This window comes from Bombina bombina, chromosome 3 (genome assembly GCF_027579735.1).
Source record: "Bombina bombina isolate aBomBom1 chromosome 3, aBomBom1.pri, whole genome shotgun sequence".
NCBI classification, from domain to species: domain Eukaryota; kingdom Metazoa; phylum Chordata; class Amphibia; order Anura; family Bombinatoridae; genus Bombina; species Bombina bombina.
Genome location: NC_069501.1, coordinates 6,016,902 through 6,041,274, shown reverse-complemented (window position 1 = coordinate 6,041,274; position 24,373 = coordinate 6,016,902). Strand labels below are relative to the sequence as shown.

At 38.2% G+C, this 24,373-nt stretch overlaps 1 protein-coding gene across 1 annotated transcript in view; it reads left to right on the top strand.

Moving 5' to 3' along the window:
* LOC128652775 (high affinity cGMP-specific 3',5'-cyclic phosphodiesterase 9A-like) overlaps positions 1-22,511 on the top strand; it is a 432,847-nt gene extending 410,336 nt beyond the window's left edge. The window contains exon 12 of the mRNA XM_053705705.1: positions 22,158-22,511. Within this exon, the coding sequence (XP_053561680.1) occupies positions 22,158-22,178 (21 nt within the window). The 3' untranslated portion in view covers positions 22,179-22,511. The remainder of the gene's footprint in view (positions 1-22,157) is intronic.
* Positions 22,512-24,373: the final 1,862 nt, after the last annotated feature.

The window sequence follows — 24,373 nt, the reverse complement described above, 5'->3', positions numbered from 1 at the left end:
GTACTGCATTATAAACAGTTGATACAAGATTTAAGGTTACCCTGAATATGCTTAATATGTGAGATTCAAATTACCCATATAACATAATATATATAATATATATACCCATCATTCCCCTCTTTGATCACATTGTGATCACATAACCTGTAATGTTCCTACAACATAAACTATCTGGGTCTACCTCTAATTAAATTTTGCAGTTGAACTTTTTCTGCATCTTGTATCATACCTGATATTTTCTTTCGTAAAGTACAGGACATGTAACAGTAAAACAATGTTAATAATAGTAAACAAATTATAACATTTTACAGATACACGGGGTGTCCTATGTAATGGTGCAGACCTTTTTGGTCTTTCTAAAATAATAGAGTTATTATTTGTTTTAAATAGTTCACAAATAGGTGTAAAGTGTCCAGCATCTTCAGGCGAGTAATAACATGCTGTTATTAATACTATTGGGATATACACAAAGATCAATATCCCCATTAGGAAAAGGAAGATCTTGCAGGAATGTCTTGGATCCATGATTGAGATTGTCATCCTGGTCTTTGTGAGGAGTGATCGATACCTTATCACCCACTTCTCCTTTGTGAGGGGTGACCGATAGCTTGTCACCCGCTTCTCCCCTCTTTGGACAGAATTTCACTTGTGAAGCGTGTATCCAGATGTCCTTGTCGTCAGTCAATACGGCAGTCCTGGTTACAGCGATCACAGTGACTGGCTTGCTGAACGGGAAACCTCCTTTCTTTGCTTTATTCAGATGGCGGATGCAGACAAGATCTCCAGGCTTGAAAGGATGGGTTGGTTCCTGTGAGGGAAGAGGTAAACGGGAAGACACATCACCATAGATGCCATTCAATTTATCAATCAATTGTTTTACATATTGTTCCTTAATACAATCTAAATCACCATTTTTAATGAAAGCGGGCCTTTTACCCATGGAGTCGGGAATGGTCTACCCATTAGGACCTCAAATGGAGACAACCTGGTTGTCCGATTTGGGGTCATTCTGATTTCTGCTAAAATCGCAGGTAAATAGTTTTGCCATTTAACCCATGTACCTGCTGTTGCCTTTAAAAGTTTTTCCTTCATATTGCGATTCATTCTTTCTACAATCCCTGAGCTTTGAGGATGGTAGGGAATGTGAAAGTTCCAATTAATGACGATTATCCTAACATTGTGACGGTATAATCTAGATTTTATTAAAGAGACAGAGATGAGTATTTTGCAATAACTTTTAATTTACTGAACAGACAGCACTTAAAAGCACTGAATTTTTTTTTAAGTATACATAAATTCAACCAATAAGGTTACAGGTACATGTTATGTAATGAGGTAACAGCCAATCAGGTAACAACAACAGGTATAAGTGAGCACAGGTATAATAACTAATCCTCTTTGAACTTTGCTGCTAATATCATAAAGAAAGTGGGAACAAAAAGGAAACAGAATTCAGAAACACATGCAAATATGCAAAACAGAATTGTGAAAAATATAGAAAACTTGATTGAAAGAAACTGCTTCCAGATGTAGGATGAATATTTCTGAAGAGATCCAAATTCGTTCTGGAGGAAAGAAGAACTTCTTGAAGGAATATATGAAATTGAAGCTTGTTCATTGTTGAATTTGTAGAGTTCTGAGCTGAAAAATATATAAATTTATTATAATAATAATATAACATAAATCCTCAAATAATTGGGAGGGAAACATAAATATATACAATAAATAAAACATATGGAAATTATACATTTAGGGTGGGAAAATACTCGTCTCTGTCTCTAGATTATACCGTCACAATGTTAGGATAATCGTCATTTTATTACAAGGACAGAGACTCCTATTTTGCAAGTTTAAAGCAAAACTGATCATGACAAAAGATGCTGTGGAATAGAAGTGATTGGTTTAAAATAAAACTGACGAAAAACAGAATCAGAAGACCAATCTGCTGCGTTTAAAATTTCTTGTAATGAAGCAGATTTGAGAAAGGCTTTAGAAGCAGCAGCTCCTCTAATTGAATGGGCAGCAAACCTGTCTTCCACACCAGCTAAGGACATAATCCACTTAACCCATCTACTTATCGTAGTAGTAGATACAGGTAGATGAGGTGAAACAAAAGAAATAAGGAGTTGAGAGGAAGAAGATAATCTGAAAGGAAAGGTTTTAGATTCATACTCTTTCAGGCAAGAAACCACACATAATTTAGGACAATCAAAAAAGTAAGGATAGGGGGGCGGAGCCAGCAGCGAAGTAGTGCAGTCGCACATTTTAGGAGCTCCAACAATGCTACCTATAAAGTTTAATTATAAAGGCCGCTCCAGCTCACATATTGGTCCTTAATTGAAGACTGGTTGACATGGGAGACTGGTGCACCTAATCCTTACGAGATCTATGCTATATCGACGAGACCAGGCGATCCTGAAGTGTATACCGCTGATACGCAGCTCCATAGTCAGCCATCTTGGGCCCACCGCTACTGTGTTCTCCGTAAGTGGGCTGTTATCTACAATTGGCACTCATGCAGTCTGGAGATCAGATATTAGAGGAGATGCACCTCTTTCTGGATGGGTGTAGTGGCATGCTTGATTGCTTATTTAACTTATCGCCCCACCAGACAGCTAGCAAGCCCGAGGCCCATAATACCCACGTGCCCGCTGACATGGCCGCTCCTGGGGGTGGTGGCGCTTTGGGGCCCCGGCGCTCCTCGCCTCCTGGGAGTGCTGTGTTGGGAGTGCAACCGGGGACTATAATAACTTACCTGCCTTGGAGGGAACTTGAGAACAAAATTTCCCATGCTAGTCGCCTAACATCCTCAGACAACTCAACTTCTGCTTGCGTGCCGCCAATGGTGAGAAGCCGATCCAGTTCAGCGCCACAGATGCCTCTTGTTGTGTCCGGTGGCTGCAAAGGGGGATTGTTACCTACAACTGAAGACACCATGCATGTAGTTACCCTGCCGCTCACGGAAATCTATCTGCTCAACGTCGCAACAGGAAAGAACTACACAGGACCGCCATTGGCCTCGAAGTTGGCGATTCCCAGGGTTATGATGCGGAGCTTGGAGCAATCAGTGCGGACAGACTTCTCTCCGTACGATACAGGACATTGCCAAAATTTGCGAGAGGGTGTAGGTTGAGGCCAAACAGCTGGTGAGATTCTGTGTCGCTGCACCCTTGAACTCTCCTATTATACTTCATACTAGAAAACTGTCTAGCTATACTCTTTAGTCTCTCCAGCTCACTCATGATACGTATTGGACACTAGTTTTACCGTTTAGTCTAGCTGTTAATTATGCACAAAGTTTTTACAGTTAAGGATTGTTAATTTTATTTACAAAAGTATATACTCTCTAAAGTTCTTATAATAATTACTCTATCAAGCCCTGTTGCCATAAATAGCTTAGCTGAGTTCATGGACCTATACTTAGGATGACTGCTGCGAGTCAGTTATCACTCACCAATTCTGATGTGATGGGTTAATCACAAAGAGGACTGCAATATGTGGACTTCATCACAGTTACTGATTGTTTATAATGTTACAAGTCTCCAGGGAAATATGTACCTTTTTATGTTTTGCTCTTTCTTATTGCTCTTACCATCTAATACCATTTGGATAATTCAGGCCCTTATTATTGTTACTCTGTCTGAGAAAAGGATCTTTATGACCCACTGTCTTGCTAATGCTCACTGATTCATCCTCAATGTGTTGCTATATTCTGTGGGCAGACCATGTCTTAAATATTCTAGCGTACGATTTAATTGCTACATATGTGCACTCTCTTATCTTTGCAGGCTCCTTAATGTTCACTGGTACTCATAGTGTTCTAAACTGACCCTACATGGTGCTCTCATAATTGCAGATCTTTTCATCTTGCGCATAAGTTATAACCTGTAAAAATATAGCTCCACAGATAAGTCTTAGTCATAGTCTCTTTAGGCATGTTTTTTTCGTTATATTTATAATGCTTATATAGCCATGGCAAATACAATCGATTTAAATGCCAACTCTATGTAAATTTATAGGTAGGAACACAGTGATTATGGTACCTATTTAAGTTTGTGTGATACGTAGACCTCAAACACTGCATCTGTTCCCTAGTAGCACACTTGTCTCTGCTCTCTTCGCTACGCACTTAGACCAACCTGAACAGTTAGCCCGGAGGGATTGCTCTAGCCTGCGGACTGGTGTGGGGTAAACAATCTGCTATGTTGAAGCACCACATCTGATTTATCTCAGACTTAACCTTGCCTCTATGATAGTCAATGACTCGATGCTACAGTTTACCTCCTTTAGATTATTTAACCCTAGTTTACTTAAAAGGTTCAGCTGGTTTGTTTTTTACCAGATGTAATATGCTCCCACCACTTATAGTGTCTTTATTGCTGCAGAAGTATAACATAAGAATTCAACCTAAACTTCACTTTTATTATTACATGGCCAGTCTAACATTGGCTGTAGCGTACCAGTCGCAAGACACTGTTAGTTTGCATGCCAAATGTGGTTTAAACACAATGTTTTATTGATAAGATTGCATCTCTTTAGTTTCAACGCTAGAAAACAGGGGAAAATGGAGTGAAAGTTTTTTGTTTGTCTTTTCCCCTCCAAGCATTTTATTTCTATTTTCCCCTTCTATGTCCCTGAAATTGTGTATATGGGTATTGCACCTCTAATCTATCAGGAAAAGGCTCAGATTAATATCTATAATATGCTCTATTCTAAATCTGAAGTTTTCTATGAGTATGCTTAACGTTTAAGTGTGACATTCAGTACTTCTATATCCATATATGCATTCCTCCTATCGCTCTTAGCTAATTTCTACTAAAAATACCGTTAGTTTCCATTATAATCTGAGTCACAGGGCACAAGTAGCAAACTAAGCGCAGTCTTTCATAGTTAGGAACATTTCTACTATAAAAATCCCATACTGGCTCCTACATCCCAATTAGAGATTAAAATTGACTGTGTCTTAATGACATATCTATTCCTGGTAATAGATGCGCACATATGCCCTTCCATGATAGTCCTAGATTATTGCTCATTAGTAAAGTCACATATCACTATGGGTAACTATGTACTTACCGTAGTATTCACGCAGGCTGGTCCTGCGTTATATACAGTCTTCCTCATCATAGTCCCAGAGCTAAGCTTTATAAGATGTGTCAGACCCATACAGTTAGACCTTTTTGGATATGACATTGTCCCACTATGCACTGGTTCTTTGTTAAGTATTTATTGTTAATCCATATATGCTTCTCTTCATATAGCTAGGATGCTGAGCCATCCTGAGGCATGTTTACTCTATAGTATAAGAACGTAGCCTAAATTACTATACTCACCATACTCAGGTTACCACCTCCCCCCCCCCCCCCCCACATAATGTATTTCCTTGTTTGGGAGAGCTAACTACGCGGTCTCTCTTTCACTTGTACCGCATCTTCACTACCTTCTTTATGACTATATTTCTTAAAACATTACTACAGCATTCATCTTCCCATGGATATATTGTCTTTAATGACAGATAGAAAGGATTAACCCTGGTTCTATTTGCATGTTTTTCTTTTGATATAATCCCTAACAGTGTGTTAATATAGAATAATAATCTTTAACAAATATGAGGTAAACAAATCAAGATCCATGAGTGATCTCCTATTTAACAGTTAGCCTCGCATGTCGGTAAATCTCTCACTTAACCAGAGGTCCAAGAGTGGCCCTTTTAAACAAGAGAGGAGGCTTAAACCATTATGGGCATGTTTGTATTGTGCCTCTGAAAAACTTTTTTTTTACATTAGTTACCTTGCTGTTTTGTTAGTGGATATTACTGATGACGCTTATGGTCTTTCAACTGTATGATGAATCTTATACTGTGTTATTGTGATGGCACTTGTGAAATGTTTTACATATCTTGTTTATATGCCAAATTTTACCTCAATAAAAATATTAAAAATAAAAAAAAGTAAGGATAGAAAATCGAAGATGACAGAGATTTAGTTCTCCTAGAAAGAGAAAAAACTACACCTTGAGGAGAAAACATTTTAGAATTGTAATCTATAGCTCTAACATCTGAAACTCTTTTACAGGAAAGTAAACATAATAGAGTAGCTAATTTACAGGTTAACTGTTTTAAAGAAAGATCTTTATTAGGTGGCCAACTATTAAATAAATAAATTAATAAATCTACATACCAAAAATAAGAATGTTTAGGAACTGGAGGTTTCTTAACTCTTATAGCTTTTAGAAGTTTCTTAATAGAAGAAATCTGGCCAATAGGAATGGAAGATAAAGGATAGTATCCTGCTGAAATTGCTGATCGTGCAACATTAATAGATCTATAAGCTAAACCTGCTTTAAACAAAGAAGTCAAATAGTTAATGACCTCGTTTACAGGGGCTGAAAAGGGATCCAAGTTTCTTCCACTGCACCAATCAGACCATTTAAGCCATGCATATTTGTATAATGTTTTGGTTCCTGGAGCCCATGATTCTCGAAGTAGTGATTTAGCCTCTTCCGAAAGACCCTCGAATGACCAGGATCCCCTCAAATCATCCAAGCAATCAGATGCAGAGATCCTTGAAGAACCAGGTTGTGAGGTTGTCCCGTCGGGTCCAATAAAAGATCTTGTTGGAGAGGAAGGAGAAGAGGAGTAAGGTAGTACATCTCTAGTAGGGCTGGAAACCAAGACTGGGCTGACCACCAGGGAGTTATCAGAAGAATTGATAAAAGATTCCTCCTGACAAAGGATATTGTTCGAGGAATCATTGAAAAAGGAGGGAATGCATATGCTCCCATGTTTGGCTATTCCTGAAGGAAAGCATCTGTTGCCAAGGCAAGAGGGTCTGGTCTCCAACTGAAAAAAGGAATCAGTTGATGATTCAAGCGCGACGCAAAGAGGTCTATGGAAAAAGGACCTCTGTTGTATGACAGCATTTGAAAAATTTTGGAGTTCAATTTCCAATCGCTGGAATCTTGAAGATGGCGAGAACCCCAATCTGCCATGATGTTGTTTTGACCAAGAATATATTCTGCTTGAATGAAAATATTGTGATCCAAACAAGAATGGATAAAATCTGAAGTTAAGTCTGACAATATTTTTGATGTAGTACCTCCTAAACGATTGAGGTACCTCACAGCAGAAATATTGTCCATTTTGAGTAATACTGAAATGAGACGATCGGAGCGTACAAAACTCTTGACTGCAAAGGAACCTGCTAATAATTCCAAACAATTGATATGGAGGTTCTTTTCTTTTGCAGTCCATTTGCCTCCGGTAATTAATGGGCCTAGTCTGGCTCCCCATCCTGAATTGCTGGCATCTGATTCCAGAATTATCTCTGGAGAACAACCAAAAATGGCTCTCCCATTCCAAGCCTCTAGGTTGTCTAACCACCATAATAATTCTGATCTCGCTTCTTCTGTCAGAGAAATCTTGTGAAAATAAGAAAAACCTTGTCGAAGATAAAAAATCTTCAGTCTCTGAAGAGCTCTGTAGTGAAGGGGAGCTGGAAAGATAGCTTGGATGGATGAAGAAAGAAGACCAATAATACGAGCTAAGGTTCGAATTGGGAAAAGAGGTTTTTTGAGTAAATAAGAAATGTCTTTCTTTATCTTCTTTACTTTGACTAAGGGTAGACTTAAGGTTGCAGATTGAGAATCTATCAAGAACCCTAAAAATTGAAGAGATTGGGAAGGATTGATCTCTGATTTGTTGAAATTTATGACAATACCTAGATTTTGCAAGAGATCTATAGATAAATTTAGGTGAGAAATCAAACAAAGAGGATCTTGGTGCATGATAAGGATGTCGTCTAAATAAATTATAAGACGAACACCCCTCATCCGGAGCCATGCAACTACAGGGCGAAGTATCTTTGTAAACGCCCAAGGTGCTGAAGAAAGTCCAAAAGGAAGGCATGTAAATTGCCAAAGGTTGTTTTTCCATATAAACCTCAAAAAGTTTCTGAAAGAATAATGAATAGGAATGGAAAGATATGCATCTTTCAGATCTAGACGAACCAACCAGTCTTTGGAAAGAAGACAATCTCTGAAGAGATGAATTCCTTCCATCTTGAAGTGATTGTATTCTAAATGGTAATTTAGATCTCTTAGATTTAGAACAGGACGGAAGGAACCTTCTTTCTTTTTGACCAGAAACATGTTGCTGATGAAAGAATTTTTGTTTAATCAGGCTATTTCTATAGCTTGTTTTTTGGCTAGTTCTGAAATCTCTAGGTCTAAGAGATGATAATCTGAAAGGGAAAAAACAATGGGATTCGGGAGAGAAGACTGATATGGAATGGAAATGAAGTTTAGATGAAGACCTGAGATTGTTTGAAGCACCCAAGGATCTAGAGTTATTCTCTCCCAATTGTGAGTAAATAAGGCAAGTCTGCCGCCTATTTTTTGAGGGAAAAAAGGTATGGAATGATAAATGCTCAAACTTACCTGAGAAGGGTCTTCTAGATGGTCTCCCTCTAAATGGTCTGGATGACCAATGTCTTTCTCTTGTAAGAAAGAAACTGTTGAAAGATGTTGATGCCTTGGTAGACAGGCCTTAAGATAAAGGATGAGCGGCCAGGAAAGCGGCCCCTTCCTTTCCCGGCCCTGTGAAAAACTCTACTGTTTTGGTTAAAAAATTTCTTTGTTTGGGATTTAATTTATTTAAAGAATTAAGAGATGACACGTAATTGGATAATTCCTTCAAACCTGCATCTCCAAACAAAAAACCTTTGGCCTTTTTTCCCATTTCTTTGGGAGCAAAATCTGTTAATTTAGGATCAAGTTTTCTTAATAAAATCCACCTTCTTTGGCAGGATAAGGCTGAATTAGAGTCACCTAATAAATAAATTAGACTTTGAACCCATTGCTTAATTACTGTAGGATCAACCTGAGTATTGTTAGAGATTGCATCTTCAGACAATTCTAATAATTTAATAACTGGACCCAGAGTGTCTAATAGTTTGTCTTGACAGGCTTTTAAAAACCTGTCAAGTCCTTTTCGAATATTAAATTTTTTTGAACCAATGAATTTCAATAAATTAAGATCAATTTCAGGAGTAGCATGAGCTAAACTGGGTAATTCTGGCCTAGGGCATTCTGCTCTTAAGATACTTTTTGATTTTTTGGATAAAGGTCTTCTGATATAAAAGGCTATGAATTTAGAAACTCTTTTAGATGGTCTCCAATTAGAAGACCTGGGGTGTTCGATATCATCGGGGTCAAGGTAGGTATCCACTGCGTTATCTAAGAGTCTAGGTTTCTTGGATTTTTTTATCTTTTTTTATCTTTTATAATTGGGAGAATCATCATCAGAGGATGATGAGTCTGAGGCATCCTCATAAAAAGAATCATTATCTTTGTCATCACCAACTTTATTAGAAGTATAGGAGTCATCCGACTCAGATGTTGAAACAAAGTCAACGTCATTTTTGCGCTTAATTTTTTGTCTCTTAGTATTAAATATAACAGGATCTGAATCCTCAGAAGAACAATCTTTTAATTTTTTGGGAAGCGCAGACTCATTGTCTGAACCAGGCAGACTTCTATTTAATTTCTCAGCAGTATTAATATATGACATTTCATTATTAATATTTAAATGTTTTCTTTTGCTAGTTGCTTTTCTGGGAATATGACCAGAATCTTTAACTGCTGCCATAACAGATTGCATCTGCTGTTGAAGTGAGGCCATAAAAGACATTATGTCTTGTAAAGATTTATTAGAGACCTCTGAAATATTTTCATTTGACATATTAATAAAGGACCTGAATTAAATAATGTATTATTAAATAATAATGAGGTTAAATAAAATGTTATAAAACTCCTGACATAAAACTGAATTTGAAATACTAAACAATTAAATATATTTTTTCCTCAGTATGGGGAATCGAACAGGAGACTCTGCTGTTCAGAGGCTGACAAGCTAACCACTCTGCTATATCATTAAACAGTGTAGCAATAGGCTACAAATATATAAGACTAATAAACGATGTTCAATTTAAACAAAATAGTAAAACGGATTTGCAACAAAAGTTGCAAAATACAGATATGAGAGAAAATATGTCCGTGACTGGAGAACTGTCAAGCTGAGGTGATTTTGAGGGCGGGAAAAAAGAAACTAGTGCGTCACTAAGAAGGGGCGGGGACAGAGGCCGATAATGGAGGAGCTTGAAAAATGGAAACGGCATTAGCCGAACGTAGGAGGAAGAGGAAGCATCGAGAGCTTAAAGTAAAAGCAAGGTATATAAGGGAAAATTTGACTTGTAAACGTATATAAACAAAGTGATGATAAAATTTAATAAAACCGTAACAAAATCGTAACAAAATAATGTTAAACAAAGGAACAAAATGAAAAAAAATACTATGAATTAATTAATAAATACAACAAATAAATAAATTAATAATAAATAATAAATTCATCAATAAAATGGATACTTAACGTCTGTTCAGCAAAGTGAAAAGAGGATTATTTATTATACCTGTGCTCACTTATACCTGTTGTTGTTACCTGATTGGCTGTTACCTCATTACATAACATGTACCTGTAACCTTATTGGTTGAATTTATGTATACTTCAAAAAAAAAATTTCAGTGCTTTTAAGTGCTGTCTGTTCAGTAAATGAAAAGTTATTGCAAAATAGGAGTCTCTGTCCTTGTAATAAAATCTGTAACCATTCTACTAACTCATGTGTGATTTTACTAATGAATGCTGGATCATTATCAGAATTAATCTGTAACCATTCTACTAACTCATGTGTGATTTTACTAATGAATGCTGGATCATTATCAGAATTAATCTGTAACCATTCTACTAACTCATGTGTGATTTTACTAATGAATGCTGGATCGTTATCAGAATTAATCTGTAACCATTCTACTAACTCATGTGTGATTTTACTAATGAATGCTGGATCATTATCAGAATTAATCTGTAACCATTCTACTAACTCATGTGTGATTTTACTAATGAATGCTGGATCATTATCAGAATTAATCTGTAACCATTCTACTAACTCATGTGTGATTTTACTAATGAATGCTGGATCATTATCAGAATTAATCTGTAACCATTCTACTAACTCATGTGTGATTTTACTAATGAATGCTGGATCGTTATCAGAATTAATCTGTTACCATTCTACTAACTCATGTGTGATTTTACTAATGAATGCTGGATCGTTATCAGAATTAATCTGTAACCATTCTACTAACTCATGTGTGATTTTACTAATGAATGCTGGATCGTTATCAGAATTAATCTGTAACCATTCTACTAACTCATGTGTGATTTTACTAATGAATGCTGGATCGTTATCAGAATTAATCTGTAACCATTCTACTAACTCATGTGTGATTTTACTAATGAATGCTGGACCGTTATCAGAATTAATCTGTAACCATTCTACTAACTCATGTGTGATTTTACTAATGAATGCTGGACCGTTATCAGAATTAATCTGTAACCATTCTACTAACTCATGTGTGATTTTACTAATGAATGCTGGACCGTTATCAGAATTAATCTGTAACCATTCTACTAACTCATGTGTGATTTTACTAGTGAATGCTGGACCGTTATCAGAATTAATCTGTAACCATTCTACTAACTCATGTGTGATTTTACTAGTGAATGCTGGACCGTTATCAGAATTAATCTGTAACCATTCTACTAACTCATGTGTGATTTTACTAATGAATGCTGGACCGTTATCAGAATTAATCTGTAACCATTCTACTAACTCATGTGTGATTTTACTAATGAATGCTGGATCGTTATCAGAATTAATCTGTAACCATTCTACTAACTCATGTGTGATTTTACTAATGAATGCTGGACCATTATCAGAATTAATCTGTAACCATTCTACTAACTCATGTGTGATTTTACTAATGAATGCTGGACCATTATCAGAATTAATCTGTAACCATTCTACTAACTCATGTGTGATTTTACTAATGAATGCTGGATCATTATCAGAATTAATCTGTAACCATTCTACTAACTCATGTGTGATTTTACTAATGAATGCTGGATCATTATCAGAATTAATCTGTAACCATTCTACTAACTCATGTGTGATTTTACTAATGAATGCTGGATCATTATCAGAATTAATCTGTAACCATTCTACTAACTCATGTGTGATTTTACTAATGAATGCTGGATCGTTATCAGAATTAATCTGTAACCATTCTACTAACTCATGTGTGATTTTACTAATGAATGCTGGATCGTTATCAGAATTAATCTGTAACCATTCTACTAACTCATGTGTGATTTTACTAATGAATGCTGGATCGTTATCAGAATTAATCTGTAACCATTCTACTAACTCATGTGTGATTTTACTAATGAATGCTGGATCGTTATCAGAATTAATCTGTAACCATTCTACTAACTCATGTGTGATTTTACTAATGAATGCTGGACCGTTATCAGAATTAATCTGTAACCATTCTACTAACTCATGTGTGATTTTACTAATGAATGCTGGACCGTTATCAGAATTAATCTGTAACCATTCTACTAACTCATGTGTGATTTTACTAGTGAATGCTGGACCGTTATCAGAATTAATCTGTAACCATTCTACTAACTCATGTGTGATTTTACTAATGAATGCTGGACCGTTATCAGAATTAATCTGTAACCATTCTACTAACTCATGTGTGATTTTACTAATGAATGCTGGATCGTTATCAGAATTAATCTGTAACCATTCTACTAACTCATGTGTGATTTTACTAATGAATGCTGGACCGTTATCAGAATTAATCTGTAACCATTCTACTAACTCATGTGTGATTTTACTAATGAATGCTGGATCATTATCAGAATTAATCTGTAACCATTCTACTAACTCATGTGTGATTTTACTAATGAATGCTGGATCGTTATCAGAATTAATCTGTAACCATTCTACTAACTCATGTGTGATTTTACTAATGAATGCTGGATCGTTATCAGAATTAATCTGTAAGTATTCTACTAACTCATGTGTGATTTTACTAATGAATGCTGGACCGTTATCAGAATTAATCTGTAACCATTCTACTAACTCATGTGTGATTTTACTAATGAATGCTGGATCATTATCAGAATTAATCTGTAACCATTCTACTAACTCATGTGTGATTTTACTAATGAATGCTGGATCATTATCAGAATTAATCTGTAACCATTCTACTAACTCATGTGTGATTTTACTAATGAATGCTGGATCATTATCAGAATTAATCTGTAACCATTCTACTAACTCATGTGTGATTTTACTAATGAATGCTGGATCATTATCAGAATTAATCTGTAACCATTCTACTAACTCATGTGTGATTTTACTAATGAATGCTGGATCATTATCAGAATTAATCTGTAACCATTCTACTAACTCATGTGTGATTTTACTAATGAATGCTGGATCGTTATCAGAATTAATCTGTAACCATTCTACTAACTCATGTGTGATTTTACTAATGAATGCTGGACCGTTATCAGAATTAATCTGTAACCATTCTACTAACTCATGTGTGATTTTACTAATGAATGCTGGATCGTTATCAGAATTAATCTGTAACCATTCTACTAACTCATGTGTGATTTTACTAATGAATGCTGGATCATTATCAGAATTAATCTGTAACCATTCTACTAACTCATGTGTGATTTTACTAATGAATGCTGGATCATTATCAGAATTAATCTGTAACCATTCTACTAACTCATGTGTGATTTTACTAATGAATGCTGGACCGTTATCAGAATTAATCTGTAACCATTCTACTAACTCATGTGTGATTTTACTAATGAATGCTGGATCATTATCAGAATTAATCTGTAACCATTCTACTAACTCATGTGTGATTTTACTAATGAATGCTGGACCGTTATCAGAATTAATCTGTAACCATTCTACTAACTCATGTGTGATTTTACTAATGAATGCTGGACCGTTATCAGAATTAATCTGTAACCATTCTACTAACTCATGTGTGATTTTACTAATGAATGCTGGACCGTTATCAGAATTAATCTGAAGCGGACAACCAAATCTGGGAATTATTTCAGTGGCTAAAATTTTAGCGACTGTTTTTTCATCTTCCCTCTGGGTAACAAAGGCTTCGAGCCACTTAGAAAATTGGTCAACTATTACAAGCAGATATAATTGTTTAGTGCCAGTTTTTGGAATATGTGTAAAATCAATTTGTAGATGTGTGAATGGGGCTGTAGGTGGGGGTAAGTGATCATGCTGGGCTTTATTGGGGATGGTTGCATTGGTCTGTAAGCAATATACACATCTATTAATATATGCCTTGCAATGATCACCTAAACCTCTAATGTAGAAAGATTGCTTCAACAAGTTAGTTGTTGGTTTTATACCTAGGTGTCCAACACCATGGGCTTGTGCTATAAAGAGTGGTGCACTGCTTACCGGTATGCCCACCTTCCCCTCTTTAGAAAACAAACCATTCTCATCTAAAGTTAACCCATTAGTAGTCCAGAAAGATATGTCACTAGGAGTGGCATGTCCCTGGAGTTCAAGAAGCATATGGTCTGTAGGACATGAAGGTGGGGCTAAAACAGCATACATACGGATGGTGGATCCAGGTGTATGAGAAACATAAGCAGCCTCTTTAGCAATTTTATCTGCAAGCGCATTACTCAAGGAAATAGGGTCAGACTTGTGTGTATGTGCACGGCAGTGTATGATCGCTATGTCCTTTGGGAGTTGTATGGCCTCTAAAAGGTCATTAATCAGGTCTGTATGAGAGATGGTCTTGCCATCTGCTGAAACAAAACCACGTTGTTTCCATATCACACCAAAATCGTGCAGTGGCGTCACTAGGGTTGGTGTCACCCGGTGCGGTAAGTTATGGTGTCACCCCCCCCCAGAAAGCAGAAACACACAAAAACACAGGCACACACACATACAAACACTCAGACACACAGATGCACACACAAACACTCGGAAACACACTCAGACACACACACAAAAACACACACACAAAAACACTGAGACACACACACACAAAAACTCAGACACACACATACAAAATATGTAAACTGAACTGCATTAATTATAAAGCTCATGCCTAGAGCTGCTCCCTGGCTCAGCAGAGCATCAAATGATGCCCCGGGCCGCGTGTCTACCGCTTCTTATGGCCAATCACCTCTGCACTCTGCCCACCCCCAGACCACCGCCCGCCCTCCTACCTGTTCAGTGTGCATTTAGTGTACCGTAACCGTAAAGGTCTGGTGGGCATCATACGTGGCTCCTTCACTTTAGAGACAGTGTCAGTCATGCGGTCAGGTGCCAGGCATCCCCCTCACGATTTTCCAGTTTAGAGAGACAGCACAGCAGTGAGTGACTCCACTGCTCCACACGTCACTGAGCAGTGAGCACAGATAGGCAGGCAGGTTTAGGCTAGCAGCGCAACTTTGCAAGCCCCACGGAATGCCCACAACATTCATAGAAAAATTGGGCAGGGGAGAAGCAAAGTACAAACAAGCAAAAGCAGCCGGGAAAACTATTTGTTGAAATAGGGAGAAACTACTGGACGGAGGATTCCTTGTTTAAGGAATTCCTCTATCATGGGTCTTATCCCTTGTTTCTTTTCTCTAGACCCAGGTTTCTCAACAGCTGGGCCGTGGCCCAGTACCGGGCCGTGATAGCCCTGCTGGTGGGCCCTGACCTGTCATGCCCCCACTGCACACTCTTACCCCACTGCACACAAGGGGCCGACTGAGACCAATCAAGGCCCCAGGAAAACTGTCTCACACTGACCCAAATGTATTCAAATTTATGCAAATGAACATGGTAGCCTCCCTGCCCTTACCCCAACGTCCAGAGCCAGGACCCCCAACATTAATGGCCAAAGAAAGGGCCCCCAACCTCCAGGGCCAGACCTCACACTCCATGACCCTCACAGCGACAGACCCTCGGCAGGACCCCCACACTCCAGGGCCCCCACTAAACCCACACTGAACTGCTTAGTTACTGTTAGGGCAAATCCCTGCTGCTTACTAAATAAATAAATAAATAATAAAACTACCGGGCCCTGGACATGTCCAGCTAAAATTTACCGGGCCTTGAGGTCACATTGGTTGAGAACCACTGCTCTAGACAATGGATATTGTTTAATAAGCACTGGAGTAGTATTAGGTTTTAATCTGGCTTTATATGGGGTACACTGAACTAAACAAACGTCAAGTTTTGAAGATGCCCATACAGAGGATGGGACATCTGTCAATATGTCATTATAAAAACACAGGTTAGTGGACCCTAGACTCACGTCTAACCCACCCTGTCTAGTGACAACTACTTTCACTCCAAGGGGACCCATAAAATCAAGACCCAAAAGGTTAAGGGGACACCCAGTTATAATAAGAAATGGGTGTAAAAGGTGTTGGCCAGTACAGGGTACCCTAACTTCAAGTGGCGGTGTGATGCGAGTCTGAGTCAGCACTCCATTAATCCCTAAAGAAGGTTCAGATTTTCCAGTAAGGCCATCATACATATCTGAGCATAAGGCAGAGCATGTAGCTCCTGTGTCTACTAGAAATGGTAGGGGTACTCCCTCCACTTCTAGGACTAAGTAGGGTTGCTCATGATAACTTGTTGACACCACTGGAAAAATTGGAGTGCTACCTTCTTGGCACCTCTATGGATATTGTATGTTTTGTTTGGGTGCTTCCATGGGTGCAGGGGCTATGTAAGGCTGTCTGTTATACTGTCGGGATTGTAAGGGGGGCCAGAATTATTAGGGGGTTTTGGGCATTCATTTTTCCAATGTCCCTGTTCCCCACAATTAAAACAATGTGTTCTGTTTAAAGTATAATTCCCTCTAGCTCTTCCTCTAGCTCTCCCTCTACCTCTCACATACATTCTATTACTCCCTGTATTATCCCTTTCCCTGGAATGGATCACAATGTTGTAAACTCTGCTTTTGATAAAAAGCAGCATTTTTTCCCTCTAATTTCCTGATGTCAAAACAACCTGCCCCTTCTTTTTCATGAATTCTTTTCAAGAATTCTGCTGGAGTCAACTCCGGCCAATCAGAGACAAGTTGTTCCACCAACAAAGAAAGCTGAGGTTGCATATTACTAATGCAAGTCTGGACCTTCAGAGAGCCCATTGCATCTCCTGATTCCATTCCAGCCTCTTCCTTCCAGCATTTATAAAAACACTTAACAAATTCTACTACTGTTTCCTTTGTATTCTGTTTACACGCTAGTGCAATTGACATACTTTGATTATCCTTCCATATTCTATGCATTTCTATACTTAATTCTGTCCACATTTTGTCAAGTCCCTCACGTGTGTTTAGGGCATATTTAATTGTTGGATCACGACTCAATTTACTAATACTCTTTACATTACCCCACTCCCAACCTGATTCAGGGTCATAATCTAGAATTGCATCAATGATAATTCTTATGTCTGTCTGTGTCATGTTTTGTCCTTGTAACATTCTTTTTAAATATATAATACAAGCTGATGGATGTTGACAGGGGTTTGGGGCTCCCTTGGTAATTTCCCTTAATTCACCCGGGGACAAAGTTTTAATAATTAATTGGTCTCCCATAGTAAGAAATGGCATACTAGCTTCTGGTTCAGCTGCCTCCTCCCCTTCTACTTTTTCATTCTCTCTTCTATATTGTGGGGTTATTTTATTATAGGGGGGTAGGAAGGTGTTACTGGTTCAAACTTAATCAGGGGTTTGGGCATAATTGGGGGTTTAGTGACCTGGTATCGGGGAGTTACAGAAGGTCCTGGCAAGGTCCATTCCTGGGGTACCTGAGCAGAGGCAATAGCAATGGTCTCTAGATCTATGACACTAGGGGATGGGAGGCTAGGATATAGTCTGTTATATGATGGCAAAGGTAGGTGAGGGGCATTATATGGGGCGGGGGGGGGGGGTGAATATGCTGTCTGTCTTTGCTTCCCACTTTTACCCTTCTTTTTATTCCCATCTATATCAATATATTGCCAGTAAGGAGCAACAGTCAGCCAATTTTCCCCACCCTTTTTCATATAATTCAAATCCCACCCTGGGTCACCTTTATACTATGGAAATGCCTCTTCATCACCTAGACACAACCCTTTCACCATATTCATATGAAATGTATCATTATCCCCCTCTCTGGGGAATGGATCAGAGCTTCTGATAGCTTCTGTCCAATCTGCCATATTCTGAATCCATGGAATAATATACATAAACCCATCGGGCGACACCATTCCCACATAATCTTTACATGTTTCTCCTGGTCTAGGTGATGGAAATTGTTTAGACTGGGATTTGCCCATTCTCAACTCCTAACTTATCATTTAAAACTTTACAACCAAATATAATACAATACAAAAATAAATAAATAAATAGTAAAAAATAATAAAAATAAAAAAATGCAATACCTTTACCTTTGAGCAATTAATTATTGAATCTTTTTGCAAAAAAACACATTAACTAGAATGGCTGTACTCCGTTACCAGTTATTGTGCTTAAATACTTGAGTTTACAACAAGGGAAAGAAGAAAAAAACAATATCACTATGCTGATTCTTTCAGTAGTCTCTGGCTTTAATTATCTCTAGGTCAAAGGTCACCCTTCACCAGAAAACATGTAGCGTTTTACTAACATTCAGAAACAGCAATACATATTAGCAACAGTTTACTTTCTTAATACTTTATACAATAAGCAGTTTTTTACTTCCTTAAAGTGAATGTCAATTTTTGTATAGCTGAAGTCTCCTAATAATTCTTTAACACATGTGTTTTTAAACTGCTAGGTTTAAAAAAAAAAAATAGTATTTATTAAATATTTGCATAACTAATTTGTTTGTATTTTGATCTTCCTCCGCCCACCCGGCACTTCCGTGTTATTTACAGGGTGATGTTAGAGTGGCCCTCCTCGCTTTGTACATCACTGTGAAGCACGCACCCGTGGAGCTAATCTTTATGCGCATGCGTGTAATCCAGCTTTACTTTGTCTGCGCATGCGTTAGAACATAAGCTCACATACAGAAGCCGTAAGAAAACTGGGCTCTAACGCATGCGCAGAAATCAGAAATACTTAGTCTGCACATGCGTTAAAACCCTGGTTATTCACTGTGTGAACGAGCATCACTTCTACAAGGGAGATAATGGACTAACGCATGCGCAGAAGAGGCGCATGACATATGTAAAAAGGCGCTGAACGCCCCGTGGGGCAAAAGCTTATTCGAAATAGTTGCTGTCAATCTTTTACATTCAGAGGCACTATATGGCGGGCAGAGGAAGCGCGGCATGAAAATAAAGAAAAAAAGTTAATTTTTAATCTTGATTTATATCATTTTTAAAAACCATGAATTAAAGTCCCCCTATTTTCAATTGTTTGACAATATTGTATTAACGACTATAGGTGAGTTTACATTCACTTTAAAACTTTATACAATAAACAGTATTTTGCCATACAGCATATTTAAAAAGCAAGCAGCATAAGAATTCATATAAACAATGCAGTATTTATCTTATAACTTTAAAGCAATGTTAGCCATACAGCATATTTCAAAAGCAAGCAGCAAGAGAATGTGTGGTTTAACCCTTCAGCCTGACTTTATATAACCTGATTTCTACCAAAGAAATTTATTATTCCCTTTTTGTTTTCAATCTACCAAAGATTTAATTAGAATCTACCAAAGATTCATATATATATATTTAACCTGATTTCTACCAAAGAAATCTACTATTCCTTTTTTTAGACAATAGTTAGAATCTACCAAAGATTCACATATATATTTCCCAACTATTCCCATGTGGGTGGAACTTTTAAGGATTCCGTGGTAAGGAGAAAAAGGTCAGAATAAAAAAGACTTTGTTCAACTTACCTTACGAGATCCTTTGTTCCATCCCACTTCTGACACCAGCTTGTAGGGTAATTTTGTTTGTTTCTTAGCTCTGGCTGATAAGGGTGCAGCACACGTTCTCTTCAGAGCCCTAGGAAATTAGCAAGAATGACACAGGCACAAAGTCTCTCTCACTAATTTCCTTTATTCACAAATTGAACAAAGAATATATAGTAAATGATACGTCATGCAAGAGGTCACAGGAAATATATAGAAAACGTAGATAGCTTCACATAAGGGGCCCGCAGGAAATAAGGTATAGGAACAGAATATGCCCATATAAGCATTTGTAGAGATGATCTTATATTAGAACCATATGTTACAACGTATACAAAAGAAACTTGTGGAATGCTGCTATAGAATACTGTGTACTGCATTATAAATATTTGATACAAGATTTAACGTTACCCTCAATATGCTTAATATGTGAGATTCAAATTACCCATATAACATAATATATATAATATATATACCCATCATAACTCATCCTCTGAAACTGAATTAGCTGGACTAGGAATAAGCACAACAATAAATACACAATTAAAATCATAGACTGACCGTTTTACACTTAAATGAGGGGACCATTGGCGCCAGCTGATGTAGATGCGCGTACAAGATCCTGATGAGCTCTTTTTTGCAAGCCAAGCTGAAAGCAACACAACAGTCTGTTAACGGTATACACAATGTGAAGATAAAATAGCTTCTAAAAAGCACAGAAGGTTCCAAAGTAATTGAAAATCAAATACTAAGCTATATTCCCCATATAAAGAATTTGTATATAATTTAAAATATATATGAAAAACAAAAAAATTAAAAAGTTAATGCACAGGGAAAATGTAAACTTAGTGCGCTCAAAGACTAAGGTAGGAATGCGCACCCGGCACGCACTATAAAAACGAGCCAAAATAATATGCTTGCAACAACCCCTACACACACACACTAACTCAAACGGTTAACGTGTGCTATACCCAACTACCGCACATGCAGAAAATGAATAGTCTGATGAGCGCAAACCCTAACCAACTCGGGTTAACGTGATGATAAGGAAAGCGTGAGTAAAATTTTAAAAAAAAGAATATAAGTAAAAAGGAGTCGTAACTAATAAATACAAAAACAGTCCCTAGACTACACAGTATACTAAGGACTAATATCTTATAACCTTGAAGGCTTATATAAATAAAACAAAACATGGTACTTATTCATAGGCACCCAACTACTGGAAAACAGAATATAATCCAGTAGAAAGCCATAACCAACGCTGTAACATAACAGTATATAATCCTGTAGTGACATAACCAGTGCTGTAACATAACAGTATATAATCCTGTAGTGACATAACCAGCGCTGTAACATAATAGTATATAATCCTGTAGTGACATAACCAGTGCTGTAACATAGCAGTGGAAATTAAACAGGAGTATACCGACGTCCCAACAGGAGGAGGCAAAGTATATGTGCCTGTGACACTCGCAGCTGGCTTGTGACAAACTCTAAATATGGTTGTAATAATGTTGCTTCCCAATTATCCCAACACATCCCGCTGTCAAACAGCTGCACTCACTCTGAGGCCCCTCTTACAAACATCAGGAACACCTTCATTCTTCACCTAACTCCAGCGGAGGCAAAGACAAGACTAGTTACCATAAAAGGTGGGAGGGGTTTTATAGGGCTCTCGGGTTTTGGGAATCTTTGACTCCTCCTAGTGTTCAGGAAAGGTAATTCCCAGGAGTAATGGATCATGGACTCTTACCAACTGTATGAAAACATGTGTAACTTGCTATTTACAGTATTAAGGTTCAGGGAGAATAAGATTTTAGATATATGTGATATTCCTGCCTTCTACACTAGTCATATGTTGTTGCAGGGTTCTCAGATTGGTGCTATTGATTTACTGTGTGCTGCACTTATATTGACACTCACCAAACACTTGTGGTGTGATGAGGTGCAGATTTGTGCAGCTGAGACAACGCCACTTGTTTTTGTTTGTACATAACTTCACACCATGCACCTGCACACGGCAAGAAAAATACTGTCCGTAACGTTGCCAAAGCACCTGGTGAAGTCTGGTGTATAAAACAATATTCACCTGTTATACAGCCGCTACTTCTTGTGATATTGATTTGTAGGTGCCAGCGTTTCACATGGATTATGTTACTAATATTCCAGATTGTGTCTCTTGCTGCTAAAACTGCCAGTGCCACACTGTGATAGCACCACCTTGTCCCAGATTTGTGTGTGCCTGATGCTTGCTGAGTACCTGACTGACCAAGTCTCTATTTTATCTTTATAGGTTAAGACGCAGAACCTCTGAGATTCCCAACTGTAACTGGGCCGTTAACCAGCAAAAACCTCTCAAGATGACGACTCTAAGCTCGTGACCTTTTGTGACCTCACAAACGGAATCACCTGACCTTAAATTTTACATCACCTGACCTTGCAACATTGTACAGGAAGTCACCCAACCCTATTATAAGTGACTTTCCAGTGTGTCACAATGGAGGTCACAGAACGTCACTTGACCTTGTATGGAGGTTTCCAAGCTCCAAATGGCCATTCACTTCCCTACTGTAATGAATTATTATTTAAATAACTGAGTAAAGTTCAGTGTACTAAAGATGAGTGTAAAATCTGTTGTCCTGGAAAAGTTTTGGGTGCACTAAATATAATGACCTTGGTATTTGGTGGTGCTAACTGCACCAGCTATAAAACAGACTGCAGATCTCAGTGTGATGAGGTGCGGTGAGCAGACAAGACAGCGAGCGCTCAGTATTCTGGCTGACCCTAAACTAACTTCCTAATAATGGTAAAGCCCCTCATCTCCCTGTGATAACACGTGCTGTGCCGTACATAACTTCCTAATAATGGTAAAGCCCCTCATCTCCCTGTGATAACACGTGCTGTGCCGTACATAACTTCCTAATAATGGTAAATCCCCTCATCTCCTGTGATAACACGTGCTGTGCCGTACATAACTTCCTAATAATGGTAAATCCCCTCATCTCCTGTGATAACACGTGCTGTGCCGTACATAACTTCTTAATAATGGTAAATCCCCTCATCTCCCTGTGATAACACGTGCTGTGCCGTACATAACTTCTTATAATGGTAAATCCCCTCATCTCCTGTGATAACACGTGCTGTGCCGTACATAACTTCCTAATAATGGTAAATCCCCTCATCTCCCTGTGATAACACGTGCTGTGCCGTACATAACTTCCTAATAATGGTAAATCCCCTCATCTCCCTGTGATAACACGTGCTGTGCCGTACATAACTTCCTAATAATGGTAAATCCCCTCATCTCCCTGTGATAACACGTGCTGTGCCGTACATAACTTCCTAATAATGGTAAATCCCCTCATCTCCCTGTGATAACACGTGCTGTGCCGTACATAACTTCCTAATAATGGTAAATCCCCTCATCTCCCTGTGATAACACGTGCTGTGCCGTACATAACTTCTAATAATGGTAAATCCCCTCATCTCCCTGTGATAACACGTGCTGTGCCGTACATAACTTCCTAATAATGGTAAATCCCCTCATCTCCCTGTGATAACACGTGCTGTGCCGTACATAACTTCTAATAATGGTAAATCCCCTCATCTCCTGTGATAACACGTGCTGTGCCGTACATAACTTCCTAATAATGGTAAATCCCCTCATCTCCCTGTGATAACACGTGCTGTGCCGTACATAACTTCTAATAATGGTAAATCCCCTCATCTCCCTGTGATAACACGTGCTGTGCCGTACATAACTTCCTAATAATGGTAAATCCCCTCATCTCCCTGTGATAACACGTGCTGTGCCGTACATAACTTACTAATAATGGTAAATCCCCTCATCTCCCTGTGATAACACGTGCTGTGCCGTACATAACTTCCTAATAATGGTAAATCCCCTCATCTCCCTGTGATAACACGTGCTGTGCCGTACATAACTTCCTAATAATGGTAAATCCCTCATCTCCCTGTGATAACACGTGCTGTGCCGTACATAACTTCCTAATAATGGTAAATCCCCTCATCTCCCTGTGATAACACGTGCTGTGCCGTACATAACTTCCTAATAATGGTAAATCCCCTCATCTCCCTGTGATAACACGTGCTGTGCCGTACATAACTTCCTAATAATGGTAAATCCCCTCATCTCCCTGTGATAACACGTGCTGTGCCGTACATAACTTCCTAATAATGGTAAATCCCCTCATCTCCCTGTGATAACACGTGCTGTGCCGTACATAACTTCCTAATAATGGTAAATCCCCTCATCTCCCTGTGATAACACGTGCTGTGCCGTACATAACTTCCTAATAATGGTAAATCCCCTCATCTCCTGTGATAACACGTGCTGTGCCGTACATAACTTCCTAATAATGGTAAATCCCCTCATCTCCCTGTGATAACACGTGCTGTGCCGTACATAACTTCCTAATAATGGTAAATCCCCTCATCTCCCTGTGATAACACGTGCTGTGCCGTACATAACTTCCTAATAATGGTAAA